This window comes from Lacerta agilis, chromosome 8 (genome assembly GCF_009819535.1).
Source record: "Lacerta agilis isolate rLacAgi1 chromosome 8, rLacAgi1.pri, whole genome shotgun sequence".
In the NCBI taxonomy this organism is placed as follows: domain Eukaryota; kingdom Metazoa; phylum Chordata; class Lepidosauria; order Squamata; family Lacertidae; genus Lacerta; species Lacerta agilis.
In genome coordinates, this window is record NC_046319.1 from 74,770,745 (window position 1) to 74,795,566 (window position 24,822).

At 47.1% G+C, this 24,822-nt stretch overlaps 1 protein-coding gene across 1 annotated transcript in view; it reads right to left on the bottom strand.

Moving 5' to 3' along the window:
- Positions 1–223: 223 nt before the first annotated feature.
- Positions 224–24,822, bottom strand: part of LOC117052040 (hemicentin-1-like) — a 56,795-nt gene continuing 32,196 nt past the window's right edge. Inside the window, exons 11-20 of the mRNA XM_033158766.1 lie at positions 23,810–24,055; positions 22,757–23,017; positions 21,339–21,608; positions 18,569–18,829; positions 13,483–13,755; positions 12,741–13,007; positions 8,823–8,946; positions 6,863–6,915; positions 4,824–4,855; positions 224–2,714 (exon numbers count right to left, since the gene is read on the bottom strand). Coding sequence (XP_033014657.1) covers positions 2,592–2,714; positions 4,824–4,855; positions 6,863–6,915; positions 8,823–8,946; positions 12,741–13,007; positions 13,483–13,755; positions 18,569–18,829; positions 21,339–21,608; positions 22,757–23,017; positions 23,810–24,055 — 1,910 coding nt within the window. The 3' untranslated portion in view covers positions 224–2,591. The remainder of the gene's footprint in view (positions 2,715–4,823; positions 4,856–6,862; positions 6,916–8,822; positions 8,947–12,740; positions 13,008–13,482; positions 13,756–18,568; positions 18,830–21,338; positions 21,609–22,756; positions 23,018–23,809; positions 24,056–24,822) is intronic.

The following is a 24,822-nucleotide window of genomic DNA, read 5'->3' on the forward strand; positions in this document are numbered from 1 at the left end:
AGCTTCACTGCCCAGTTTCAGCAGATCAAACTGTTGCTAAAGGCCCAGGAACAAGAAAAGTTTTGTTTTTGTCTTCTCCTGTCAAGTTGCGGGATCCTATTCCTTCCCCCTAGGGCTACCCGAAAACATTTTGGCACCTGAGGCAAACCACAAAATGGTGCCCCTTCCCCGGCCAGGGAAGAAGGGGTGAGTGAAGATCTACATCAGGAATTCTACACAAGAGTCTTTTCCATTCTCAATTTATTATTATCGTTATTATTAAAAACAAAATTATTCATCATTTTACAACCAGAATAACAGCCCAAATTTCCACAACCATCAGCTTTGCATTCCATCACCAGTTTTGCACTCTCAACAGCCGCCCCTCAGATCTGAGCAGCCTTCTCTGCTTCTCCTGTCCTGCAGGACAGCAGCTAATCATTTCAAAGGCCCGGTGCCAACCGGATGCAACAGGGAGACAAGCTTTCTTTTGTGGGGGTTTCTTCATTGAAGACGACTGTGCCAGGCCTCCTCAAGATGGCAGAACGATTCATGGGTTAACTGGGGCATGATGAGTGCAGCGCTTGTTCCAAACACTGCTCCATTGTCCTTCTGTCCTGAAGCTTAACGTGAATACATGCAGTCTTCCAGCCACACCCAACAATTAGCGAGGCCCAGAGTATATGAGATGCTATCGACTCTTAATCGAAGATGACAAACTTTTGGCGTGGGGTGGTGGTGGTGGTGGAGGAGGAAAACGCACACCCAAACAACACGACGAGGGAGCAGAAGGCATGGGATTCCCCTCTCGTTCCTATCAGAGATCTTACGAGGTCTGCCTTTGGCTCAGGCCAACATCAACAGTGCTTGGCATGTCTGCCCCATTAGCTAGAAGCTGGCTAGTTGCGAAACCGGCGCTGGCGTTTGAAGCAAAACGAACAAATGCTCGCTGCCAAGTGCCCTCCTCCTTTCTTCCTCGCTGCACTTTGTTGAATTTTGCAGAGCAGCCCAGTTCGCCTGCCCGTTCTGAGTCGTTTCTTTGCGGTGTGGGAGTTGAGCTAATCTAGAATGCAGACCCCGCTGTCCCTGATTCTACACCTGCAATTAAAATAAATTAATCTCCCGAGACTCCGATCCCCCCCCCTCCTGCTGGCTCTAGGCATTATTATTGTTACAGCTTTATCTCACTGTAGCCCCACAACAATCCTGCAAAGGAGGTTAGTCTGAGGGGTAGTTAACTTGCTCAAGTCTGCTCAGCGAGCGTCACGGTTCTTGCAACCGACCCCAGTGCTTTGCCCACTGGCTCTGCGGCCGCCCAGGGGACGTGGGGAGACATCGGATCCCTTCCTCTTCTGTGGGTGGTGGCTTCCTAACCCCTGCCCAGTGCTCTAAGCCTCCAGACATTTGGCACAGTTCTCTTCCATTTCTAGACCCCACGTAGCTGGAGAAACATGGAAGGGAATCTATTCAAGATGCCTCAACTCACCCCATGTTCTACAGCAGCCTGCTGTGCTTAACATATCTGCTCTGCAAAATGATCTTGCTCCTTCTGTTACAGACTGGATTTGGCAGTTAATCGCAAGAAATGGGGCAGTGGTGGTGGAGAGGGGATAATGACCGGTGGCCTTACCAGGCAGAGGGGAAATAATTATGGCTTTACCACTACAAATCCCCCCCCCTCCCACCCACATGTCACTCCGAGTTCCATATCCACACGTAGGGCACTTTCAAATTCACATGAGCAAAAGAATAGCTGAAGCCAAAAGCCAGACTGCAGGGGCAAGGGGTGTTGCTGTCTTGTTGAGACGTTGCCAGTTCATTCTGGACAGTAAGAGGGGGTGAACTGCTAGTCCACAGATCTGGTCTGACCCCCAAGCAAGTTTTTATGCCTCCTCAAAAAAGAATAAGCTCAGAAGCGTCTGGAGTCAGATGGAGGCATCAGGAGCAAAGGCCCTCTCCTGTCCAGTCCAGGCTGGCCCTGGATGCAGCTGCCACACCGGCCTGTTTCCCAGTGCACTCTTTCCCGGATATCGAACGCTTTCTTCGCCGGTGCCTGGAATCCAGCTCCCCCAGGGAGGGCTTGTGGTGTCTGGGGTAGGCCTGAGGGAGCAGCAGCCACACCGCTGCCTAGCGACACCAAAACCCGAGGGACAGGAGAAAGAGGGGAGGTTTGGCACAGCCAGGAAGCGAAACAATAGCAGGATGGGGAGAGAGAGAGAGAGCGAAAGGGAGAAGAGATATCTGAAATGTTTCTAGTTTCTCTCCACACAGATCCGAGGATGAAATGGCCTCCCTCTTGCCATGCATGCCACCAACGGCAGGGTGGGTGGAAGGAAGGTCTGATTTTGCATGGTTTGGTTCCATTCCAAACCCTACCCTCAATTACACCAGGTGGCAGGGCGTGGAGACAAACTTCTGCTTTTTTGTTTTCAGCTCAGCGGGTTGGTAGAGGAGAACCACTTGAGAGGGGGGTGTGTGTGGGAGGGACCGATAACCTTATCTTCAGAAGAGGCAACAGTTTTTTTAACCCCCCCCCCAACCAAAAATAAAATCCAGGCAAATGAAGCAGAGGTGAGTCATGGGGGAGCCCATTAGGGGAGATCCATCCCTGATCATTTCTTCTTGATTTCTGAGTATATTATGGTGCTTTCCAATGGCCGGATGGCCGCTGGCTCTGGCTGAGGAGGGTGGTTGGGCTTGAAGGCTAGTGTTGAATATTGTATGTCCTCTTCACCCTGCAAGAGAAGATCAGCAGGAGTCAGAGGGAGCAAAGGAAGGTTCGAAGGCAGGGCCCTTGCCACAGGTGGGCCTGTGGGGGGGGGGAAGCAGTCCCTCCTGGGTTCTTGAAAGGCCCTTCCCCGAATCTCCAGCTTTCATTGGAATTAAGAAAAGCAAACAGCAGCACACAACAAGGCGCAGGCCTTTTCACTTGCAAGGTTATAAGGAAAAGCATGCAATCAATAATCAATCTGTTACTCAGGAAACATCAAACTTCCAGTGATCCAGCCAGCGAGTGTAAAAGTACCAGGGTAACAGCCAAGAACTAAACTCTTATTTTGATATTTTGAAACACATTTCATTTCATTGGAATTCAACAATCTGTGCAATTAAGACAAAAAAATAAATAAATAAAAATTCCTTCCAGTAGCAGCTTAGAGACCAACTAAATTTGTTCTTGGTATGAGCTTTCGTGTGCATGCACACTTCTTCAGATCCACTGAGACAGAAGTAATTAAGTAATTAAGATTAAATAAAAGTATATTAAGATTAAAAGTAATTAAGATTACTTTTAAGCTTACTAGGTTCTCTCTATTTTGCTTCTGGCTGTTTTGCTCTGGTCTTCCTCCTCTGCTGGCCACACTTACAGCTTATTTACACTTAGTTTTCCTCCACGCTTTCCAGGAATGGTCCACACTTTAAAGCTCTGTGTCCGGGTGTCCTTTTCTTTCTTTCTTTCTTTCTTTCTTTGATCCACAGCTTTCTGCACAAGAACCTGCTCTTTAAAGCTGAATTGGAGCACATGGCAACCCACAGAAAACTTGAAATGGCCATTCGTTGCGCTTCAGCTTCAAATAGTTAGGTTTTGCGGGGAAAGCTCCGGGGCAAAAGAAAGAGGAGCTCTCAGACTCGGGAGTTTTAAAGCACGGACCCGTGCCTGGAAAGAGCAGGGCAAAAGGTAAAGTGTGGCTAAGCCTTTAGCCAGCATCACCTGAGCCCCAGGACCCCTACCCACTGCACATGAGCAGGTCCATTTTGAAAGGTGACGATTCTACTTGCATGTTGATGAGGGAATCACAGAATGGTAGAATCATAGAATTGGAAGGGACCTCAAGGGTCCCGCAATGCAGGAATCTTGGCTAAAGCATCCTTGACAGATGGCCACCCAACCTCTGCTTAGAAACCTCCAAGGAAGGAGAGTCCACCACCTCCTGGGGGAGGCCGTTCCAAACAGGTGAGGTGGAGACCAAAGAGAAGCTTATGAATCTCCTAGCAACTAGCTCCTAGTTCCGCTTTAGGGAGCCCTCTCCTCCTGCTCTGAGAGAGACACATCTGATTCCCTCGGAGTTGCTAGAAGCGTGGTAAAATTAAACTCTACGCTGACCAGCAGACTGTACAGACTTACCTCACTTACCCTGGAGCAAGCAAGACACCCCCAGGGTAGTTTGGCTGTACGGGCACCAAAGTCCACTCACCTCTCAGGCCAGAACCTGATGCCTGGATCATATGGGCTAGGATACCAAGAGGCCAGAACACAGGGGTGGGGAGAGGCAGACCTTCTCCCATGCCTTGATCGACAGAAGTCCACTAGCAAAGCTTTTGACTGATTGTTTGTTAAGCATGATAATGCTTTTGAAGATTTGGAAGGGACCTCGGGGGTCATCTGCTGATGCAAGAAATCCACTACTACAGCATCTATGCTAGGTGGACCCATGCAGCTGCTGCCTGGAATTCTCTAATGAAGGACAGTTTGCCACCATCAAGGCAATCCAAAGTTCTTGTCCCCATCAAGAACTTGTGTCGTTGTCACATTGCTACGTTCTGCAGATGAAGCTGCTGTTAGCAGGTCAAAGAGTTTGGGGCTGCTTCCTTGTTAGGATTGGGAATGGGCTCAGGAAGCCTCTAGGGCTGGGCGATATCTGGTTTTCAACACTGTGATATATCACCAGATAAACATCGCAATGTCTGAAATAAGGCTGGCTTCACGGTTCTTCCCGCATTGTGATTTTTGGATAGCACACACACAAACACACACACACACATCATGATTTGCAACATATTGCCAGGTCAAAAATTATGAAACCAACATCATGATACGGACTTCAATATCATGATTCCGTCCTTACCGGTGTGGGTTTGGTGTCAGTGACGCCCTGGTCTGAAATGACAGAGACAGGACAGAGAGAGAGCATCAGGGAACTGGCACGTACAACAGACAGAGCCTGAACACAAGCCCACGGGAGCCAAGCAGGAGACACTGAAAACCCACAACCCTCTGCCCTTGGACTACAGTGGGGTGGGGACTCCCACTGGATTAGCGGAAGCAGACAGGACAAATGGCGTGAGCTGGATTAGTAATGTGGTAAGCAATGAAGGTGCCTGGCCAGGATTTCCCCCTTGGTATCAGGAATCTCCTAAAGGGCCGTATTCCTTTAGGGCAGACCTCTTTCACCATGTGCCATCCAGACATTGCAGGGCTCACAGCGGGAGAGTCCAACAGGATCTGGAGGGCCACAGCTTAAGCTACCCCCACTTTTAGGGCTGCATAGAAAGGAGAGGTCCACTGGGTATGCACAGCTGCTACTTTCACTAAACCACAGTTTAGTGAAAGTGGGGGGGAAAGGCCTAGCAGGTAAACATTCTCTCTTTGGGCAGCTCTTAAAACCCCAGAAGCCTACACTGAGCCCAGACTGGCAATCATACAACATAGTAGACATGAGCAGCGCATGTTGGCACCCGCCTGTCTTGAAAGACAGTGCGCCTCCGAGAGTGATGTCAAAGCGCTGCATGAGCAGCATCAAAGTGTGCCTGGAGGTCCTGCGCTGCCCACATGACAAGACCGCCCCCTTGGCCTCGCTGATGTGGTCCAAAGGAAAGCAGAGCAAGACATCTGGCTCCAGCTAGGCGGCAGGAGTTGCTAGAAGGTGGCATAAAATGCCAACCGTTTTAGAAACCCCACTCCAAAGGCAGCAGAGGTTTAGGATCGGAGTCTTCCTTCTCCTAGATGGGCTTCCTTCCCAGGTGGACGAGCCCCATCTGCCCCTCACTTCCCTCAACAGCACGTGCAGAAACTGCCTTCTTGACCTGATCTCGTCTGCTCCGTCTGCCAGAGTCTGTCTTCGCATGCAGGGGAAGTCCCTAGGCTCACTGAAGGTTTGAGACCCATTGGCTACCCTCACCTGGTTTAGCCGGCCAGTTGAAGCCGTTCCCAGGGCGTGGTTGCTGTCGCATGCCGACAGCTTCTAGGAACCTCAGGTGAGAGCTGAATGCAGGGTGGGGACCAATGGCAAGCAAGGTAACGGTCCATCAGCTGGACAGGTGGGACAGGAGAGGGGATGTGCGTGTGCGTGTAAGACCGTCCCCTCCTCACTCCAGTCGTTCCCCCATCTCACACCCTTCCCCCTTGCTCCAGCCCCACCTGCTGCATCTTCCTACCTGTGCTGAGTCCACCTGAGCACTCCAAGGCCAATGTACGGAGTAGAGGAAGGGAGCCACCTGCTTCCACCCTCACCCCTCATTTCTTCACTTCCGTTCCTTGCTTCGCACCGAAGCCCAAGCATGATTAAAGAGGCAGGCAAAGAACGGTCTTGGATAGACTTGATTCTAGGAAAATTACGGTGGGGATGCAGAGGCCAGAAATAGCCATTCTCTGGAGAGACCAGTCCGGCGAGCCCCATCACCTCCCCCAAGTCCCCCCTCGTGAGCTTTTCCACCACCAGGCTGGCTACAGAGCCACAGCATGAATCCCAAAAAAGATGATGAAAGATTTTTGTGGGGTGGGCGGAGAGGGCGATAGGGGACAGGAAGACACCCGCACTCCACAGAAAACAGCAGCTTACTTTCCCCTCCCCAGGAGGGGTCAGGGAAGAGATTCCCCCAGCCAGCCTCTTGGAAATGGGAGCTGGGGCAGCTGTGAAGTCCTTTCTCCCCGCTCCCATGAAATGGATTAAGCAGGAGTTTCCCATGATGCATCTGGGTTGGGGATGGAGTGGTCCTTCTTGCCCATGCTTTGGCACAGAAGTGCATGGGAAGGCCACCTACATTCTTCGTGAACTATAAAGGCTCACCCTAAACCGGGTGATGGTGGTCGGGGGGAGTAACATAGAGCACACAACACGCGTCACATAGACCCCGGCCCGGCCCAGCCCGTTGGGCTGATACTTACTGCGGCCGGGAGCTGAGGGTATGTTTCCATTAGATGAGTGCTGCTCCGTCCTCCTAGGTAAACAGCAGACACTGTGTGATCCTATAGCAAGCAGGGGGTCTCTCCCCCAACAACAGAACCAGCACATTATCCCTCGCCCTATACTAGTGACCAGTCACGTGAAATAATAAATCTCATTCGCTTCCTTTGTGCCACATAGTCATCCATCCAATTTTTAACTTGCCCTTGGCCAAACCAGTGGTTTCCAAACTTTCTACTATTGATGGAACCTTCCCCGTATTGACCTGCTTGCAAAGGGAGCCCTCGTGTGCCTTCAAAGGAAACGCCGGTAAATTGCAGGGGATTCTGGCACACGTTCCAAAGGGCGCACTCAGTTCACGGGCAACCTGCAGCCCTTCAGAAGTTGCTGAACTACATCTCCCGTGATTCCTAGCCAACAGGGCCACTAGTCAGGGATGATGTAAGTTGTAGTCCAACAACATCTACAGAGTTGAAGGGTCCTCAACTGGTCATAAAAGGGCACCGGCAAGGCCTTGGGAGGCCTCGCCGTTTCCCTGTGTGAACTGAGAATAGGCCTAGGGCACGTCCCTATGTGGTTACGAACAAAAACCAGTAGCCATGGGCCAGTTTTGTTTTGTCTTCCATTGCTTATGGCTTCATTGGCAAGTATTGGAGATGATCTGAAGACCCCCCCCCAGTCTCTCTGTCTTTCAGACACCCCCCTGACCTTTATACATCTGTTAGCCCTTTCAAGCTGAAACAAAATATGTAAGGGAGTGGGGGGACGGACTCTTAAGAATTTTTTTCAAACTTGAATTTACTCCTCAGAATTTGAACTGGGGATGAATCAAAATGAGACCTGCGCCTTACACTGACATCTGACCAGTGAGAGCAGCAAGGGAGTGGGGACAGGGGCAGGCCGGGCGGTTGCAACACCAGGTTCATGGGGGGGCACAACATCATTAGGGGTAGCAGAAACTTACTGAAACGTCTTTTAAAATAATCTTGCCACGGGCGACTACAGCAGAGTTCCCCTTTTAGGGGAACAACAGCCATTTTCTTTCCCCGAGAATGCCCCAGATGCAGCCCTGTTTTCACTGACCACTTGTGGTGACCACTTGTTTCGAGTTCAGGAGACGAAAGATTGAAAACTGTCAATCTTTGAAATTTTGGCACTACCATCATTCTTCCCCACCCTTTACAATCTCCCCACTAACATATGTATTTGAACTTTCAGGGTCCCTGAGAGCTGAAAGTTTGGCAGGTCCATACTTAATATTGTTGCCTAAACATGTCATCAACAACGCTTAAGACTTACACTTTTTTAAAAGGGTCTATCCAATCATAATTACCCATTCGGCTCCATATGTGTGTTTTAAACTTTTTAAATGCTTTTACCGGTTTTACTGTATGATTTCATGCTTTTATTGCTGCACACCGCTTTGATATATTTGTTATATTACAGCAGTATGCACATATTTGTTATAATAAATAAATTTATTTATAAATCAATAAATTAAATGTGTGTGCTTTTGGAGCGACCAGATTCAACAGAGGGCAGGCCTTCTGTGTCTTTTGACAGGCTATACAGAAGTGGGAATTTCAGCCGCTGCAACTTATTTAAGCTCTTTCCAAGTGTCACAGTGGAAGCAGAAGTTTCTTCCCCTGCCCCATCTTGAATCTGGCAACCCGGGTTAGTGTCTGTGCTTTGGCTGGGAGGCATGAACAGCAGGACACACTTGGTTCTTCCAAGAGATGTGTAAGTCAGGGCTCCAACCCAGGCTGGAGAGACAGGAAAGAAACCCGCACCCATGAGACAGCCTCAAACCCTGAGCATGAGCAGAGAGACCAATCAAACCAAGTAAACAGAGCAGGAAGGTCCTGGAGAAGCTGGGGAGATGGCAAATTCAGATTTCAAATGGGGGACCCCAATCCAAGATGAATGGGATGGCAGACTTACCCCAAGGAAGTCTTGGTGCACAGGAAATATCCCAGACCTCCAATGAGTGCTACTCCAAGCACACAACCTATGACAATTCCAGCAATTTGTCCTGAATTAAGACCCGTATCTGATGGAAGAGATTCTGGAAGAGGAGAACAAGAGGAACTGTGAACTTTGGAAAGTACAGGTATACACTAGTGGCCAAAATTGTGGAAACCTTTTTCGAAAAAGTGTATTTCTGAGGTCTGATGCCTCATAACACCATTTTTTTGGGAGGGGGAATAATACCATAAATTTATATATCAATGGAAAGATAATTTAATGAAGAATGTAATGCAACAAAGTTTGTTCAATTATCTGTATTCTATCAAAAGTTATAGCCAAATAACCAGAAAAAGGAAGCACAATATGCTTAGGTTAATATGCAGAAGTTTCCTCCCCCCCCCCAAAAGAAAAGCAACTCTATGACCACAGTGCCCCTTTCCCTTTACTAAATCAGTCTTTTGGGACCTCTAGCCAAGATTGCCATCTGTTTATTTATTTTAGCGTCCTTAGCTCCTGTGCCTTCAACGTCACTCTGACAAACAGAAATTCAGGCAGTGAACTTTTTTTCTGGCATGGAGGTAAGTGGCGGGGTGGAAAAACTTCACCAGCTTGTTTTCTGCATGGTCTGACTGCTTTCTTAACAAAGCAAATGGGCAGGAGTGAAAAAAGAGGAGGCAACTTTACCCCAAGTTTATATGTGGTGTGGGTGCAGTGAGGCTTCTCAATCTTTCACTTCATATTCCCTTTCCTCACAAGCGCTGGCCTTACGATTAATTTAACTTTTCATTTAATGTAACAGCAAAGCGGTTCACAACCCAGAAACCTTATGAGATTCAACAAAACCGGAAAAATCAGCCAAGTGCTAGAGGCCAGGGCAAAGAGACAGATCTTTAACCGCTGGCAAAAGCAGCCAGGCTGGCCTAATTTCAATAGGGAGAGTGAGCACTCCACACGGTAGGAGCCACTACAGAAAAGGCCCTCTCGACTCCTACCAATCTAACTTCTGTAAAGGTATGATATGGTCAGTGGGGTCCCATCTTTAGGCCATAGTGACATGGGCAGCCTATTCGGGAGGAGGAAATCCTGCAGATATCCTCATCCCAAGCTCTATAAAAGGTAAAGGTAAAGGGACCCCTGACCATTAAGTCCAGTCGCGGATGACTCTGGGGTTGCGGCGCTCGTCTCGCTTTACTGGCCAAGGGAGCCAGCATACAGCTTCTGGGTCATGTGGCCAGTATGACTAAGCCACTTCTGGTGAATCAGAGCAGCACACAGAAACGCCGTTTACCTTCCCGCTGGAGCGGGACCTATTTATCTACTTCCATTTTGACGTGCTTTTGAACTGCTACGTGGGCAGGAGCTGGGACAGAGCAATGGGAGCTCACCCCGTCACGGGGATTCGAACCGTCGACCTTCTGATTGACAAGCCCTAGGCTCTGTGGTTTAGACCACAGTGCCACCCTTGTCCCACCCCAAGCTCTATAGGGCTTTGTAAACCAAAACTAACAGTGCCGTCCCTAACCATATCTACTCAGAAGTTATTCAAGTTGGTGATGGCTACCTCCTCCCCTAGCCCTGCTGCTGCTCTCATACCAGGAGCTAAGTCATGGTCTGACATAGTGTTTTGTTTGTACCTGGGCTGGTGGTTTGTCTAACTCCAAACAAACCATGGGCTGTAGCCAAGGTCTGCTCTTGGCTTACAGTTTGTGGTTTGTTTCAGGAAGACAAGTCACTAGCCTGTGCTATGACAAACCATGGCTTAGCTCTAGATAGGGTTGAGTAGGGTTGCCATATGTCTGGAATTTCCTAGGTAAAGGTAAAGGGACCCCTGACCATTAGGTCCAGTCATGGACGACTGTGGGGTTGTGGCGCTCATCTCGCTTTACTGGCCAAGGGAGCCGGCGTACAGCTTCCGGGTCATGTGGCCAGCATGACTAAGCCGCTTCTGGCAAACCAGAGCAGTGCACAGAAACACCATTTACCTTCCCGCTGGAGCGGTACCTATTTATCAACTTGCACTTTGATGTGCTTTTGAACTGCTAGGTTGGCAGGAGCAGGGACCAAGCAACAGGAGCTTACCCCGTTGCGGGGATTTGAACCGCCGACCTTCTGACTGGCAAACCCTAAGCTCTGTGGTTTAACCCACAGCGCCACCCACATCCCAACCTGGAATTTATGGCAACCCTAGTATTGAGCAACCCACACGCTTGCTCATTAACATTCCGTGTGAAACACACCACAGTCAAATGATTTTGGAGCCCTCTGATGCACACTCACAGGAGAAGGGAATCTGTTCCTGGTTCATATTATTCTATGACTATCATCATTCATCATCATCATCATTATTAATAATAATTATCCACCCTTCACTCTACAGTCCCGGGGCGGGTTAAAACAATTTAAAATACAACATTAGAAACAGTTAAAAAACTTACAATTGCTAAAAACACAACCACAAAAAACGATTTAATAAAAATAACATTATCTGATAAAAAGCAATATACAACTGCTTATATCACACTTAGGTTTCCAATCTTTCTGCATCTTAAAGGCCGTTTCTTATTTGCTTTAAATTTGCAGCTCTAAGCTGAGAGGTTGTGTCGCATTTTGGTCTGATGCATGTAAGAGGAAGCTGCAGGACTTTCCGAACGCCGAGAATGAAGACGAAAATTAACAAACATCTAAATTTGTTCCTGTAACCAGGGGGTTGGTAGTGATTCAATATTAACAAATTCACGCCATGCCTATGGATGATGCTAAGCAAACAAACCAACGAACCAGAACCACCACAAGAAATGGGGTTCTCAGGCTGCAGCACAGAGAGTAACCTCTGTACCTTGCAAACCAGCAAGTCTCTTCACACGTCACATGTACAGGGGCAACACAGATACAAAGGGTGTGTGGAGGCTCCATCCCGGATGCCCCGTGGCTCCTCCTGTGTGGAGGGAGAACTTCTGGAGCAGACAGCCCTTTCTACCCTTTGGGATTTAGAACGTGGGAAGACCAGGCGTATAAAGCAACATGGGTACCTCCATGAGACGCATTAAAAAAAAAAACCCATGGCTTGCACTTATGTGTGCACCCCTTCTACTATGCCTAGGCAACGTGTATCATTTCTGTACTTCTGAACAGCTTCTAAACCAATGTCTACACATCTCCAGATCATCATTCCTCCTCCAAAAGAAAACACCTCGCTGCCATAAAACCCTCAAAGACTACATAAATTTGCCACAAAGTTTTTTTCCCTAGCATTCAGGTGCAAGAATAGATAACAAGGTTCTTCCTCTTCTGTTTTTTAACCCTGCCCCTGCCCAACCTGTGCCTTTAAACTGCAGCCGGACACCCAGAAACCTAGCAGGTGAAGCTTTTGCTAGTAAAGAGGTGCAACAATGCGGGGTGGGGAAAACTGAAGCTATTACGTTTTCAGGCTGTAGTTAAAGTTTAATTTTTTAAACGTAGTTTATTGTTTGATTATGTCTTATCTTGCTTGTCGTGTTTTATTTTGCGACACTGTTAATAGTCTTGGGTGGCCATTTCGCCCAGAAAGGCAGGGTATACTTAAAAAAATAAAATAATGAAAGGCGCAGGAGCAAGGGAAAGCCTAAACAAGACTTTGGGTCGGATCCAGACAAAGTTGGTTGCACCTAGTTCCACTGAGATCACGGGGAGTTGTCACGATGAACTCACTCAACTGGTTTCAATGAGATCTTGGCGCAGCCGACTCTGGATACCACCCTTTTCTGCCCGCAAAAAAAAGGCAGTTGCGTCCTCCTCTGTTAATTCCACTCGGTTTGGCCACATTTCCAAATAATCAGGTCCAGGGGGAAGACTGTGGGGCATTCAAAATGCTGGTGGGACAAGAGACAATTGTGGGCTTGTCAAGGGACTCACCCTGCTCTGTCAATTTCACGTTGACAGATGCTGAGGCCGTCTTGTTAACGACGCTGTTGTATGCCTGGCAGGTGTAAGTGCCTTCGTCTTCCCAGGTTGTTAATTCTGTGCTGAAGGTGTTCGCCGCCACATTCATATCAGTATTATTGAAAAGCCACCGAAACTGGGCTTCGGGTAGGGACTCTGCAGCGCACAGCAGAGCCAAATGGGAACCTAGTTTTAGAGTTACGGTTCCCGTTTGGTTCAGCTTAACGTTATTTGGCCCATCTAGAAAGGAAAGCAAGTAGAATCAGGACCAAGGGGTGGAAACAGGGGCGGGGTGCGTCTGTGTTGTCCCGCCGCCCTGTGTGTGTGCGCACCCCCCCAAACGCAGCAAAAGAGCTGGCCAACCAGCTTTAGGGCTTAATATGAGAAAGTGTTTGCTGGGGTTCAGTTCCCCGAAGCCGTTTTCAATCCTGGGGCTTAGCTTTAGAATGCAGGCCTTTATTAATAAAGGGGACAGCATCTGCCGAGTGCTTTTCCCGCCTCCCCATGAGCTACCTCCACACATCGGGGGTTAGGGAATAGGGGGCTCATAGCCTCCAAGTATGCTTCGAGTGCCAGCACCTAAGACCAGGGGTGGGGAGATCGAGGGAGAGAGGAAATCCCCATTAGGACTCACAAATGCCCTCGCTGCCAAATGCACGCAGCAACGGCAAGGGAAAAAGGAGTCACCAAGCATTTTCAAACCAGGGTTACTTACATGCCAAGCTAATCTTACTGGGGTTGCTTTTGGCATTGCTGACAGGGTTGGTAGCATTACATGTATACACCCCTTCCTCATCTTTGGAGACGCCAGTTAGAGTGAGGGTTCGGTTCCTGTTGAAAAGCACAGCCTTATCTAGGACAGGGTTACTGCCCTTGAACCAGGTGACGGTGACATCTTGGCTGTTGGAGGTGTTACACTCTAAGGAGACGGTTGCGTTCTCTGCCACTATGGCTTCTGCAGGCCACAGGATTGGGTCGGAGAGGGTTTCTGCACACAAAACAGAAAGAGGGTCATGCTTTGTGGGTCCTCATGGCCCCTAAATCTGGTCAGGGTCTCTTCAAGTGTGGTTATTAGGGAAAGTGCAGCACTTTGCCTCTGGAGTGTGTTAGAAATCCCGTCCCTTTTAAAGCAGAATCCTGCTTCTTTTGAAAGCATAGCTTGAGATTGCTATACGAAAGTGTTCAAGGAATTACGTACTGAATTGCCAGGGCCATGGGTTGTTTTGTGCACCGTTGTCTCTGTTGTGGTATAGAGAACACACAGAAAGGGTGTGTGTGTATATGTGTTGGGGGAGATACATTTTGGCAGCATTTCCAGGCAAGACATCTCGAGGAGGAAGCAAGTGAGCTAGAAGCTTCCTGCAGCTGCTCTCCAAAGGCCTCTTCTTAGCAGCAATTTAAATGGAATTTGCAAACTGTGATTTAATGAAATTTTGAAATGCGAGTAGCTGAGACAGCGACTGACCTCACGCTTTGAAATTAACAATTAAGTGGCGCCAGCGACTGCTATAACCCAGAGACTTTTTACAAAAACAAGGTGATTTGGTTTTTTTTTTTTACAACCTATATGTTGTCGTGGTCACTTTTAAGCCGTATTAGTGCTCAATCTCGGGTGTCCGTCCCTTGCCCATTTAAAAGTGGCTGGACACCAGGTGCTGATGGCGTCACATAATAGGGGTGTTGTGGGATTTTTGTAAAGGGAATGTTAATATGGGGAGTGTGCTGCTAAGTGCTTTAATGAAGTGTCAGGGAAGTTTATGCAATTTGCAGGAACGAGCAGGAAAGCTTTCCCAGGGTTCTTCCACGAGGCTATGCAGGAGAACATCCTGGGCAATTGCACCGCATGGGCAATTGCACCACATGGTGATGCTTCCAGGTTCCCGAGGGTCCTGGGGCAAGATGCTCATAGTTGGGCCCTCTTCCTGAACAGGCACCATTGCTGCCACTGCCCATGAGCTTGTCTCTTCTCCTGGGCCAAATCGGCACCACCTCTCAGAGAGAGAAAAGAACAACAAGGCAGCCTAACCCAACAAGGTGTCCTTCCAGATGTTTGGTATTACAAGTACCATCAGCTGCAGCTAGCACTGATGTGTTAGCAGGAGCTGATGGGGGCTGTAAATCCAGAACATCTGGAGGTCACCCACATTGGGGAAGACAGTGACAGGGTGAGCCTGCTCCTCTCATTGCTTGCTTGAAGAGAGTAGGAGACGAGTCAGCTGCAGAGGTACCTTTTGAGGAGTCCTCCTAACCACTAGGAGGAAGGACAAGACGCTTATTGGATGGTGTGTGTGTGTGTTTGGAGGGGGGGTTACTGCTAGGTAACTGAATGGACAGGGGTGCAGGTCCCTGACACGTATTTGCATGCAATCTGCATATGTTCATTTATATGTAGAGATGCCTCTGGGAAATTAAGATGTTGAGAGGCTGGGGTTTCCTCACCACGACTGCACTTCATAATGCACTCAGCCGTCCTATAAGCAAAGTAAAATAGTTAAAACAATTAAAAAAAAAAAGGAGTGGAGGAGGAAACGAACAGATGTAAAAGACCCCATGGCTCAAGGTCCCCTGGGACGCCTCCGGTGGTGCAGCAGGATTGATCAGATTTAGAGACATGCTTTTGATTTTTGTATTAAATCACACGTGTGGGTGCTTTTGTTTAATTGAAACAAAATAATAATTTAAAAAACCCTTCCTTGTTTAATTGGTTTTCTTGGATTTGGAATGAATTCAATTAATTAGAAAGAAGCAAAGCGACGCCAGTGAGGAGCAATGGGAACTGAATTTTAGGAGGAAAAGGAGAATTCCTTCTGAACCCCTTCAAAGAATTCCAAGGACACCGGTCCCTGGGAACCACAAGTAGTAAACAGGTTTGAAAGGCAGGTAAGCTTATATGGATGAGGACAGCGCATAAAACAAAGGTGGGGTGGAAGGGTAGGGGTGGGAGAATAAGAGAAATGAGGAAGAAGACCTCAGATGCATTACACAGAGTTGTTATCACTGGGAGAGGTGACTGGGAGAGGTAAAGCACTAAGCTGTATCTCAGTTCAAGGGTTGAGCTTTATTGGCATAATAAGGAAACGCTGAAACGAAGATTAAAGAAAGGCACCTGACTGACACAAACACACCTGGAACTGTCACATTTTCATGGACAATGGATGCTGGATAGATGAGGTTAAATTACAAGTGAAAGGGTGGACTGAGACAGCACAAAGAAGCGATTTGCAAATTCTACAGAGCAAACAGATGTGAAAGAGCAGGCTTTTGCCTAGCTCATCTGCCAGGGAGCAGAAATGGAGCTGATGGTGGTTCACAGTTCTGTATGGCACGTGACAATGCGACCAAGAGAAACAGCCAGCAACAACTTCAACTCCCAATGGATGGTGGGGGTTGGAAGCAGACCTTGATACAGGACTCTCTGAACCTGAGCAGAGCTGTGACACATTAACCTAGTAACCAACCGAAACTTAACAGGAGGCCTTCGCACAATCACTAAGCATAAATTAGTTACCTGAGAATCAGGGCTGTGTGTACTCCATGCTTTAAACACAAACAAACAAACAAAATCTACATCTACCTAGGGAATCCCAGTTCTGCTCCAAAAAACCCCTGAATTCTGTGACATAAAAGAAATTACACAGGTTCAACTTAATTTTGCAGATTTGCACAATTTAGTCTTTCGTTTGTATTACTCTGCACAATCTCTTGGTTCATGTTTTCCTGTGTGAGGACAAAGCCCAGGCACTGGCAACCATTCTTTTAGTGACCTCCCTGGCTTCTGAAATTTCAGCAACTATCTACCAAACAATCCCAGACATATTGTTGCAGTAGTAAGGGCTGGAAACCTTTTAAAAAGCTTTGCAATCTGGCACTTGCAGGGATAACGGTTTCTCTTCACAGGAGAACCCCCAACTGGGGATATTCATGGTTGCCATTTTCCAAGAGGGTGAAATCTCAAATACAATGGTTGCGTATTTGTGTACGGTCCATGCAAAATTTGTGGATTCGTAACTCCTGTGCACTGAACGCATGCTTGGAAGGCGTAGAGCAGGGGAGAAAGAATCCCAGTCACACTGGTTTAAAACTGCCAAGGTGGCACTGCCCAAAGGGAAATGCAACAGTTGCATATGATCTGCCAGCAAACAAAGAATTAAACGTAGCTTAGTTGCTGAGCCGGTCTTCTCAAGGGCTTGGATCTTTGTCATATCCATTTGCTTCCTGTTGCTATTCTGATACTACACGCTATTATGCTCTCTAAAGTGCTTCTTCCCTCCCCACCCGAAACTGCCAGAATCCCAGCACAAACCTCATCCGTATTTGGGGTCCAAGATTTGCACAGAGAGCAGGCTAAGCCGAGGCTGATGGCAACCATTCCACATACTGCAGAGCGACTCTTTCCCAGTTCATCATAGAAGTGGAGAAAGCTTTGGAGTCCACACTGAGACCCTCAGCAATTTTCAATGTGGTCAGTGGAGGGGGCCACCAACATAGAATTCAAATAGTGTTTTTCCACAAACATGCTGCAGAACACCCGAATGAAGCTTGCAGACAATGGGTGGCCCACAGACCACAGTTTGGGAACCCCTGGCCTAGAAGTTTGGATAACGCAGAGGATTCCAATGCACAATGCAAAGTGAGAGTCCGACCACTAAGCTATGCTAACAGAATCTCATTAACATTCCAGCGCGGTCTATGTTGCATAAGAAACTTACATGCTAAAGAGCTAAATCTGGGGTGGGAGACAAGTGGCCCTCGGCCAAATTTTGTGGGCGTGTGCCTAGAGGAAGAGAAGGAGGCAGGACAGGGGTGGGTGGTGAGCCAACAGAGATCGTGCTAATGGAAGAAGTGTGGAGGGAAGGGGGGGGTGCAAGTCAGAGCCAGCAACTTGTTCTCAATGGTTTCCGACAGACCCATAATGGAAACGTCAGAAACTTCCGCTGTAAGGAAAGAATAACGAGGAGGCAGAGGGTTATCAAGGAACAAATGATGAACAGATGCAGGGAAGGGTGTTGCGGGTCTGCCTGCGAGGACTCCCTCTTCCCTTGAGATCTTCCAAGGAGGACAGAAACGTAGTTTAAAAGCCACACGACTGCTTTCACCAACAGAACAAGAAGGACCTCAAAGATACCAAAGAAGTGTTGAGTGACAGGTGATGAACAAGGCCTTGACCGGGGACAGATGGACAATTTCCACGGACAAGAGATATTTTTGTTTTATTTTATTTTATTTTATTTGTGGCCAGTCCTAAATAAAAGTGACAGTCACTGCAAAAAGACACCAGAGGGGGAGACAGTGAAGCAAGTGGCTGTGAGCACCATTCCTTTGAAGGGAAGCAGTAAGCTGTTGCATCAAGATTCTTATCCAGTTTCAGGAGATGCATCTTAGAGAGGGCAGATTCTTGGGAATAAGATGAACAGAAAACATACAAGAAGTTTGCCAAGGCAGCAAAACGCCACAGGAGGTGCCTTCCATTGGTGATCTTGATTTGAAGGTCTTCATTGACAGGTGACTGATTATATTCGAAGAGACACCGAGAGTCATGCAATATCCCGCGGGAGACAAATCAATAACAGAAGGGCAACTGAGCCTGCTGGGTAGGCAGAAAATGACAGAATACCCAAACATTCATTTAAAAAAAATAAAAGAAACAGGAGGCCAAAAGATGGCATTGGGTTTGGCTCCAGGAAGAGTCCCATGGAAACAGGAAGCGAGACAGGAGTATAAACGACCAGCATGGCAAAAGAAATGCCAGTGAGAAGTCATGTTTGTAAGCAATGGATGCGTATAACCCTGTGGATACTCACCTAGTACCCAGATCTCCCAGTTTGCGAAGGTGGAGTTAGCATTGGTTTCATTGTTGAAAGCCTTGCAGGTGTAATTCCCACTGTGGTGGAACTGGAGGTTGTGGACAGAAAGCTGGGAGCCGGACCCTATGTCTGATGTCTCATTGAAACTCCAGGTGTATTGTGCAGCCGGGTTGGAGTCAGCAGTGCAGGAGAGAGTGAGGTTGGAGCCTTCTGCATAATAGTGCTCACTGGGGCCAATTACAGGGACATCAGGCCCATCTGGAGTAAATACAGGAGAGTCAGAAGTTGGGGGAAGCCAGTGAGATCCTGGAGGGCTCAGGTGCCACCGTTGGCAAAATGCATCAGGAGTCGGATTGACCAGCACATGCCTGTGTGTTCAGCATGCGAAGTGTGATGTTGTTCTCTTAGTTGGAAGAAAGCTGAATTGCAGATAGAAGCACTTGTTCGGAGACAGCAGAATAGCTGCCTTGGGAGGTTTAAACTGCCCCTACCATATCCGGGATAAGTTTACTTACTTAGAGCATGCTTACATTTCTCTGGGAATCCTGACAAAAGAATTGTCAGGATTTCCCAAAACTGTGGGGAAATCCTTGGTAGAAGTCATGACTTCCAATTACAGCAGCACCTCGGTTTACAGACGCTTCAGGTTACAGACTCCACTAACCCAGAAATAGTACCTCGGGTTAAGAACTTTGCTTCAGGATGAGAGCAGAAATCGTGCGGCGGGAGGCCCCATTAGCTAAAGTGGTACCTCAGGTTAAGAACGGTTTCAGGTCAAGAACGGACCTCCGGAACGAATTAAGTTCTTAACCAGAGGTACCACTGTACTGGTTTGTGATCTGGGAATCAATATTACAGACTCTGTTATCAGAGAGAGAAAAGCAGGAAGCTGTGAACCTAAAATGGGAAGTTGAACAAGCTGGGCAGGATGCGGGCAATAATTCTGTTCAGTGCTTTTAAGGTATCTTTGGGAACTTGTTGCGGCTTATTCTTGAGCAATTTATGAAAAGAGGAACATATAAGCTCAATAAAATGGAAAAGCTGTGTGTCAAGGACAATACACTATAAAGTGAGGCTGGCTTTTTTTTTAAAAAAAAATGCAATTAGCTAAGATTTCTGAAGTCTGCTGGGTGGCTGGTTTTGCTTAAGGACAAGAAGGAATTGCTAGCTTACGAGTGGCAGGTCTTCACTTGGGAGATGGAGCCTGTCGCTTTAATAGCTCGGAGGCAACACAAAAGGCAGCGCATTATTTAACTCTTCCTCATCAAAACTCAAGGAGGAGCAAACTAACACCATGAAGCCATGTGACCAGATGTGCAGCAGTTGCATTTTGAGCATTCGAAAGGGGAAATAGCTCCTCCTGGTTTCTTAGGTTTTGCCAGTAAAATGTGTGCCTCTGTGTGAAGGAGTATTGCCTCAGCTAACTTCTGAGCAGCAAGGCTAGACTCCTACACCACACCACAGCCAGCCAGTCACCATATAGGAAGTTGTACAATACGTACTGGGAAGTTGCTATGAGCTAAAGCACATGGTATGCCTTTACTAGGCCACAAATCTAGCCCTCGCCATCTGCAGTGAAGGATTCTAGCGGTCCAGAAACGACATCTGCCTCCGATGTTGGACAGCTACTTTGCCGCCAATTAGGCCAGGCAGTTCTGTTTATTCATTTATTCTGATTTCTCATTCTCATTTCTCACATTTTCCTCCAGGGAGCTCAAGGGGGTGTGCTTGGTTCTCCCCTCTGTATTTTATTCTACACCAAGCCTGTGAGGGAGGTTAGGATGAGAGACACATGGCTGGTTCAAGGTCACTCAGTGAGCTTCATGGCTGAGTGGGAATTTGAACCTTGGGTTCCCAGGTCCTAGCCTAACACTCTCATCATTACGTTACACTGGCTCTGGATTACAGGGGCCACAGATCTCGCTCAATATGATGCAGACCCCTGAACTTCAACTTACTATCTTTGGGTCTGATGCAGCTCTTAAGAGTTGACAGTGCTGTGTGAAATCAAGTGTACGGTTAGATCAAATAAGGGCCGCTACATTGATCTTCAATCTCTCCTAGAGATTTTGATGGTACTTTCAAAATATGAAGGAGCATTCCCACCCCCATCGTTCAACACTGAGGTCCAGCTCAGAGGGCCTTCTGGTGGTTCCCTCACTGCGAGAAGCGAAGTTACAGGGAACCAAACAGAGGGCCTTCTCGGTAGTGGCTCCTGCCCTGTGGAATTCCCTCTCATCAGATGTCAAGGAAATAAACATCTATCTGACTTTTAGAAGACATCTGAAGACAGCCCTGTTTAGGGAAGTCTTTAATGTTTGATCTTTTATCGCTTTTATTATTATTAATAATAATATTATGTTGGGAACTGCGCAGAGTGGCTGGGGAAACCCAGAGAGATGGGTGGGGTAATAATAATAATAATAATAATAATAATAATAATAATTTGGTATTATTATTATTCTGCAATAAGTGGGGGGAGAGTTTTAAAAACAACAGAGTTCTGGCAATCCGGTTCCAAAAGAAGGTAGATTGGGCATGAAGTAATGTTTTTAGAAGTTGTGAGTGCTAACTTTGCATGAAGTGAGTTAACTCACATAGTGGGTCTTCTCTACCTTTGTGTATTTCAGTCTTATTATTATCTGCTTGCCAGATATCCTTGTCTTTAAAAGTTATAGTCTTGCACCCTCAGGGCCTAAGTCAAGCCCCCACCTGCTCTGCTCCCAGAACTGCTTCAACCCTCCCTCAACGGTAGAACCAGACTTACAGAGAACATTCAGCAAGTATGAGGTGCTGTCATTAGAGAAGGTGTTATATCCATAGCAGCTGTAGCTGTCCGAGTCATTCCGGCTCGTTGGATTGATTGTGAGGACCTGGTTGTTGTTGCTCAGAGAAATGCGCTCTCCAACCACCAGGCTCTCGTTCCCTCTTAACCAAGAGTAGGAAACATTAGTGCCTGCGGAGGTGCAGTTCAGAACTGTGATGTTATTCTCGATGGCTTTGCCAGAGTCACTGATGGTGATATTAGTGACATATCCTGTAGAGAGAGAGAGAGAGAGAGAAAAGAGAGAGAAGTAGAGGGAATGATGGTGTTATCCAAGGTAAAAGTGGAGAAGTAAGTAGGCCTCCTCAGGGTAGTTTCTTCGTTCTGCATCTTGGAAGTTGAATATATCCGGCTGTCATTTAAGGAGAGGTCCTGCAGTGTGATCCGTTTGCCGTTGAGAGGTGGAACTCTTGTTTATTTTCGATTAGGAAACTTCAATAAACTAAATTCTGCAGCAATATGGAACAAGTCGGCAGATGCAAAGAACAGGAGGGCACACACAGAAACACTTCAAAATTATTGGTTGCAAAAGGTTGTCAGTGTGAAATGAATGTCCAGTCAGGGATGAATGTCAACATGGAACAAGGCAAAAGAAGTGGACAAGAAAATAGTTGATACAGTAAATAATCTAAAATCAGAATTGCAGTGAACATTAATTACAATCCGATCTCTGATGCATTTCACATGGAAGACGGAATCCACAGCAGTGAAGAAACTGGTGTGATGAAATCTGAAGGTTCGGCAACAGAGAACAAAGTTTGCTTCTTTGGGAATGCGTTATTTGGAGTTTCAGTGCAAATCAGTGGGAAATCTGATCCAAGGTTTTGGAACAAAGATGACCATCCATGGAGGACCAAGATACAGTAAAGCCCAAGTGGAATCAAGTTAAGGAAGACAGGTATCTGAAAGGAAAGGGTCTATCCAGAGACCCATGCCAACTTGAACCACCACATGAATCAAATTTCTAGAAGGAAGGTTCTTGAAGACAGGGCACACAAAGGAAGAGAAATGGCAGGAACTTTGGCACAATTTTTGTTTGTTATCCGGGCATTTTCATTGACAGGTAAAAAGTAGTGAGTCCAGAAATATGGTAAGAGACCGAGACTACAAAAAAAGCTGAATATGACCTGAAGGAGAGAAAATTCATGGTACTTCAGGAACTGAACTGGAGTGATCGCCATGGGACAGTGAGGTGACAGAATACGAGGAATGCATTCTGGAAGCCAAAATGGCCATAGGACAGAGTTTGCGCAATCAAGTCCCCATTGTACAGATGAAGCAGCGACTGCAAGGACAGTCTTATCAGCCACAGGAAGACGCAAGTTAGCCTAGGATCCAGCCTGGCCATTCAAGCAACTCACCCAGGACGCTGATCTCCAGGCTGGTGTGGCTGAAAAGGCCAGTGACATCATTGGTGGCATTACAAGTATATTTGCCGGCATCATTTAGAGAAAGATGTGAGATCAGGAGCTGGGACTCGTTCTGAGCTTCCAGAAGTTTCTCATTATGATACCAAGAATAACTGGCAGGTGGGTTGGAGTTGGCAGAACACCAGAGGTTAAGCGGGAAGTGCTCTATGTAAACTGTCTCCTGAGGGTCGATTGTGGCGTTGTCGGGCCCGTCTGAAGCAAATATAGGAAAACCACATGTTGGAAAGGGCCAGGCTGTGCTGGTAAAAGAGGTGCTACTCAGTTGTTACTACACTGATGCAAAAACACAGAGCCCTTGGAACCGTTGTTTTTGCAATATGTTGTTCCTATGCAATCTTACTGACCTGGAGAAATATCCCTGGGATGGATGCTCAGTGAATATATCACCTCACGGTTCTTTGGAAGAACATCAGGACCCTAAGGGTTTGAGCTTTGGGAGGGGGGGTAGGAATGCTAAATCCCCATTATTTAGCCTTTCATTTCTATTTGTGCAGTTCATTTCTATTTGTGCAGTTGGAGAGTGTCTGGGTGGAGGGGCTTTCTTGGAAGAAATGCAGCATAGAAAAAAATCCTCCAACATTAACAATAGGATTAGGGGTTAGCAATAAGATAGACCTGCAGACCAATGCATAGTTGAGTCCCAGGTGTGGGTCAGATCTCTTACACTTCTCCACTTCATGCAGCCAGTATACTTACAACTAGCTGCAATGGAGAGCCACAGAACACTGCACACTGGTCTCAGGAAAAAAAAGGGAGGCTGTAGCAAACATTTGCTCAGGACAGTCTCTGGCAGTTTCTTCTCCCTCCTGAAGCCAGCTGTGATAAGGGCTAAAAGAGCCACTTTTGTCTGCTACAGAAGGTAGAATGGGATGGGGCAACCTATGATTGACTGCGGCTGGGTTTGGACTATGGGACACCAGTTGCCTGCCATTGCCCACATAGTCAGTCTAGACTTACAGAAGATTTGCAGCCAATGTGGCTCACTGGAATTTCCAGAGAAGCTGTTGTTCCCAAAGCAGGTGTAGTTGGCATCATCGTTCCTGGTGACTGGGTTGAGAATGAGACTCTGGTGGTTGTTGTCTAAAAAGATATGACCTCCTTCTTCAATCAGCTGGCTTCCGTTCAGCCAGTAATACGAAACACTGTCGCCAGCAGCAGTGCAGTTCAAAGTGACAGCACTGTTCTCTATGGCATGAAACGGGCCGGAAATGGCCACATTATATACTTCACCTGTTGGGAAAGAAATGTTGCAAAAGGGCTCCATGTTTCTTATAGTGCAATAGCCCTGGATTTTGATCAATTTGTAAAAGAACCAATATTAAGAGAAATAGGCCCAGACAGATAAAGGAAGAGACCATTGGGAAAATCATTGCCAGGGGTGGGGTGGGGGTTGTACTATCATTTGATAATATGAGTCTTCGACAACATTTAAGACAGAAGGTAGCACTTCACAAAGAACTGAGATTTTGATGGCCAAACATCAGAGCCATATTCTACCCACCCCCCAAGAAAAAACTCAGCTTGAAATGACAATGAAATGAAAATTAGCTTAGTTATTATAAAAGAAATATAAAGACTTAGTGAGCCATCTTTAGCCATCTCACCCCTTGCCTTTCCCTGCTAGACTAATTGCAGCCGTTTAGAGTCGTCAACAGGTTTTCCACACTTATCAGCCTATCACCCATTCCCACCACCCTTCTGAGTAATACCCCTCCCCACTCCCCCACTATATTTAAGGATCTGGTGACTTCTGTTTCAGTGTATCTGAAGAAGTGTGCATGCACACGAAAGCTCATACCAGGAACAAACTCAGTTGGTCTCTAAGGTGCTACTAGAAAGAATTTTCGATTTTGTTAGTGAGAGGTGCAACCTTCCAGTTGATACCAGAGGAAGTGGGAAGACATCTAGCGAAACTTTGGAACCCGGAAAAGGTTTACTGTATACAAGATATAGCAAAGGTACATTGACTGAGAGTTTGTGACTTGGAGTGTGCAACA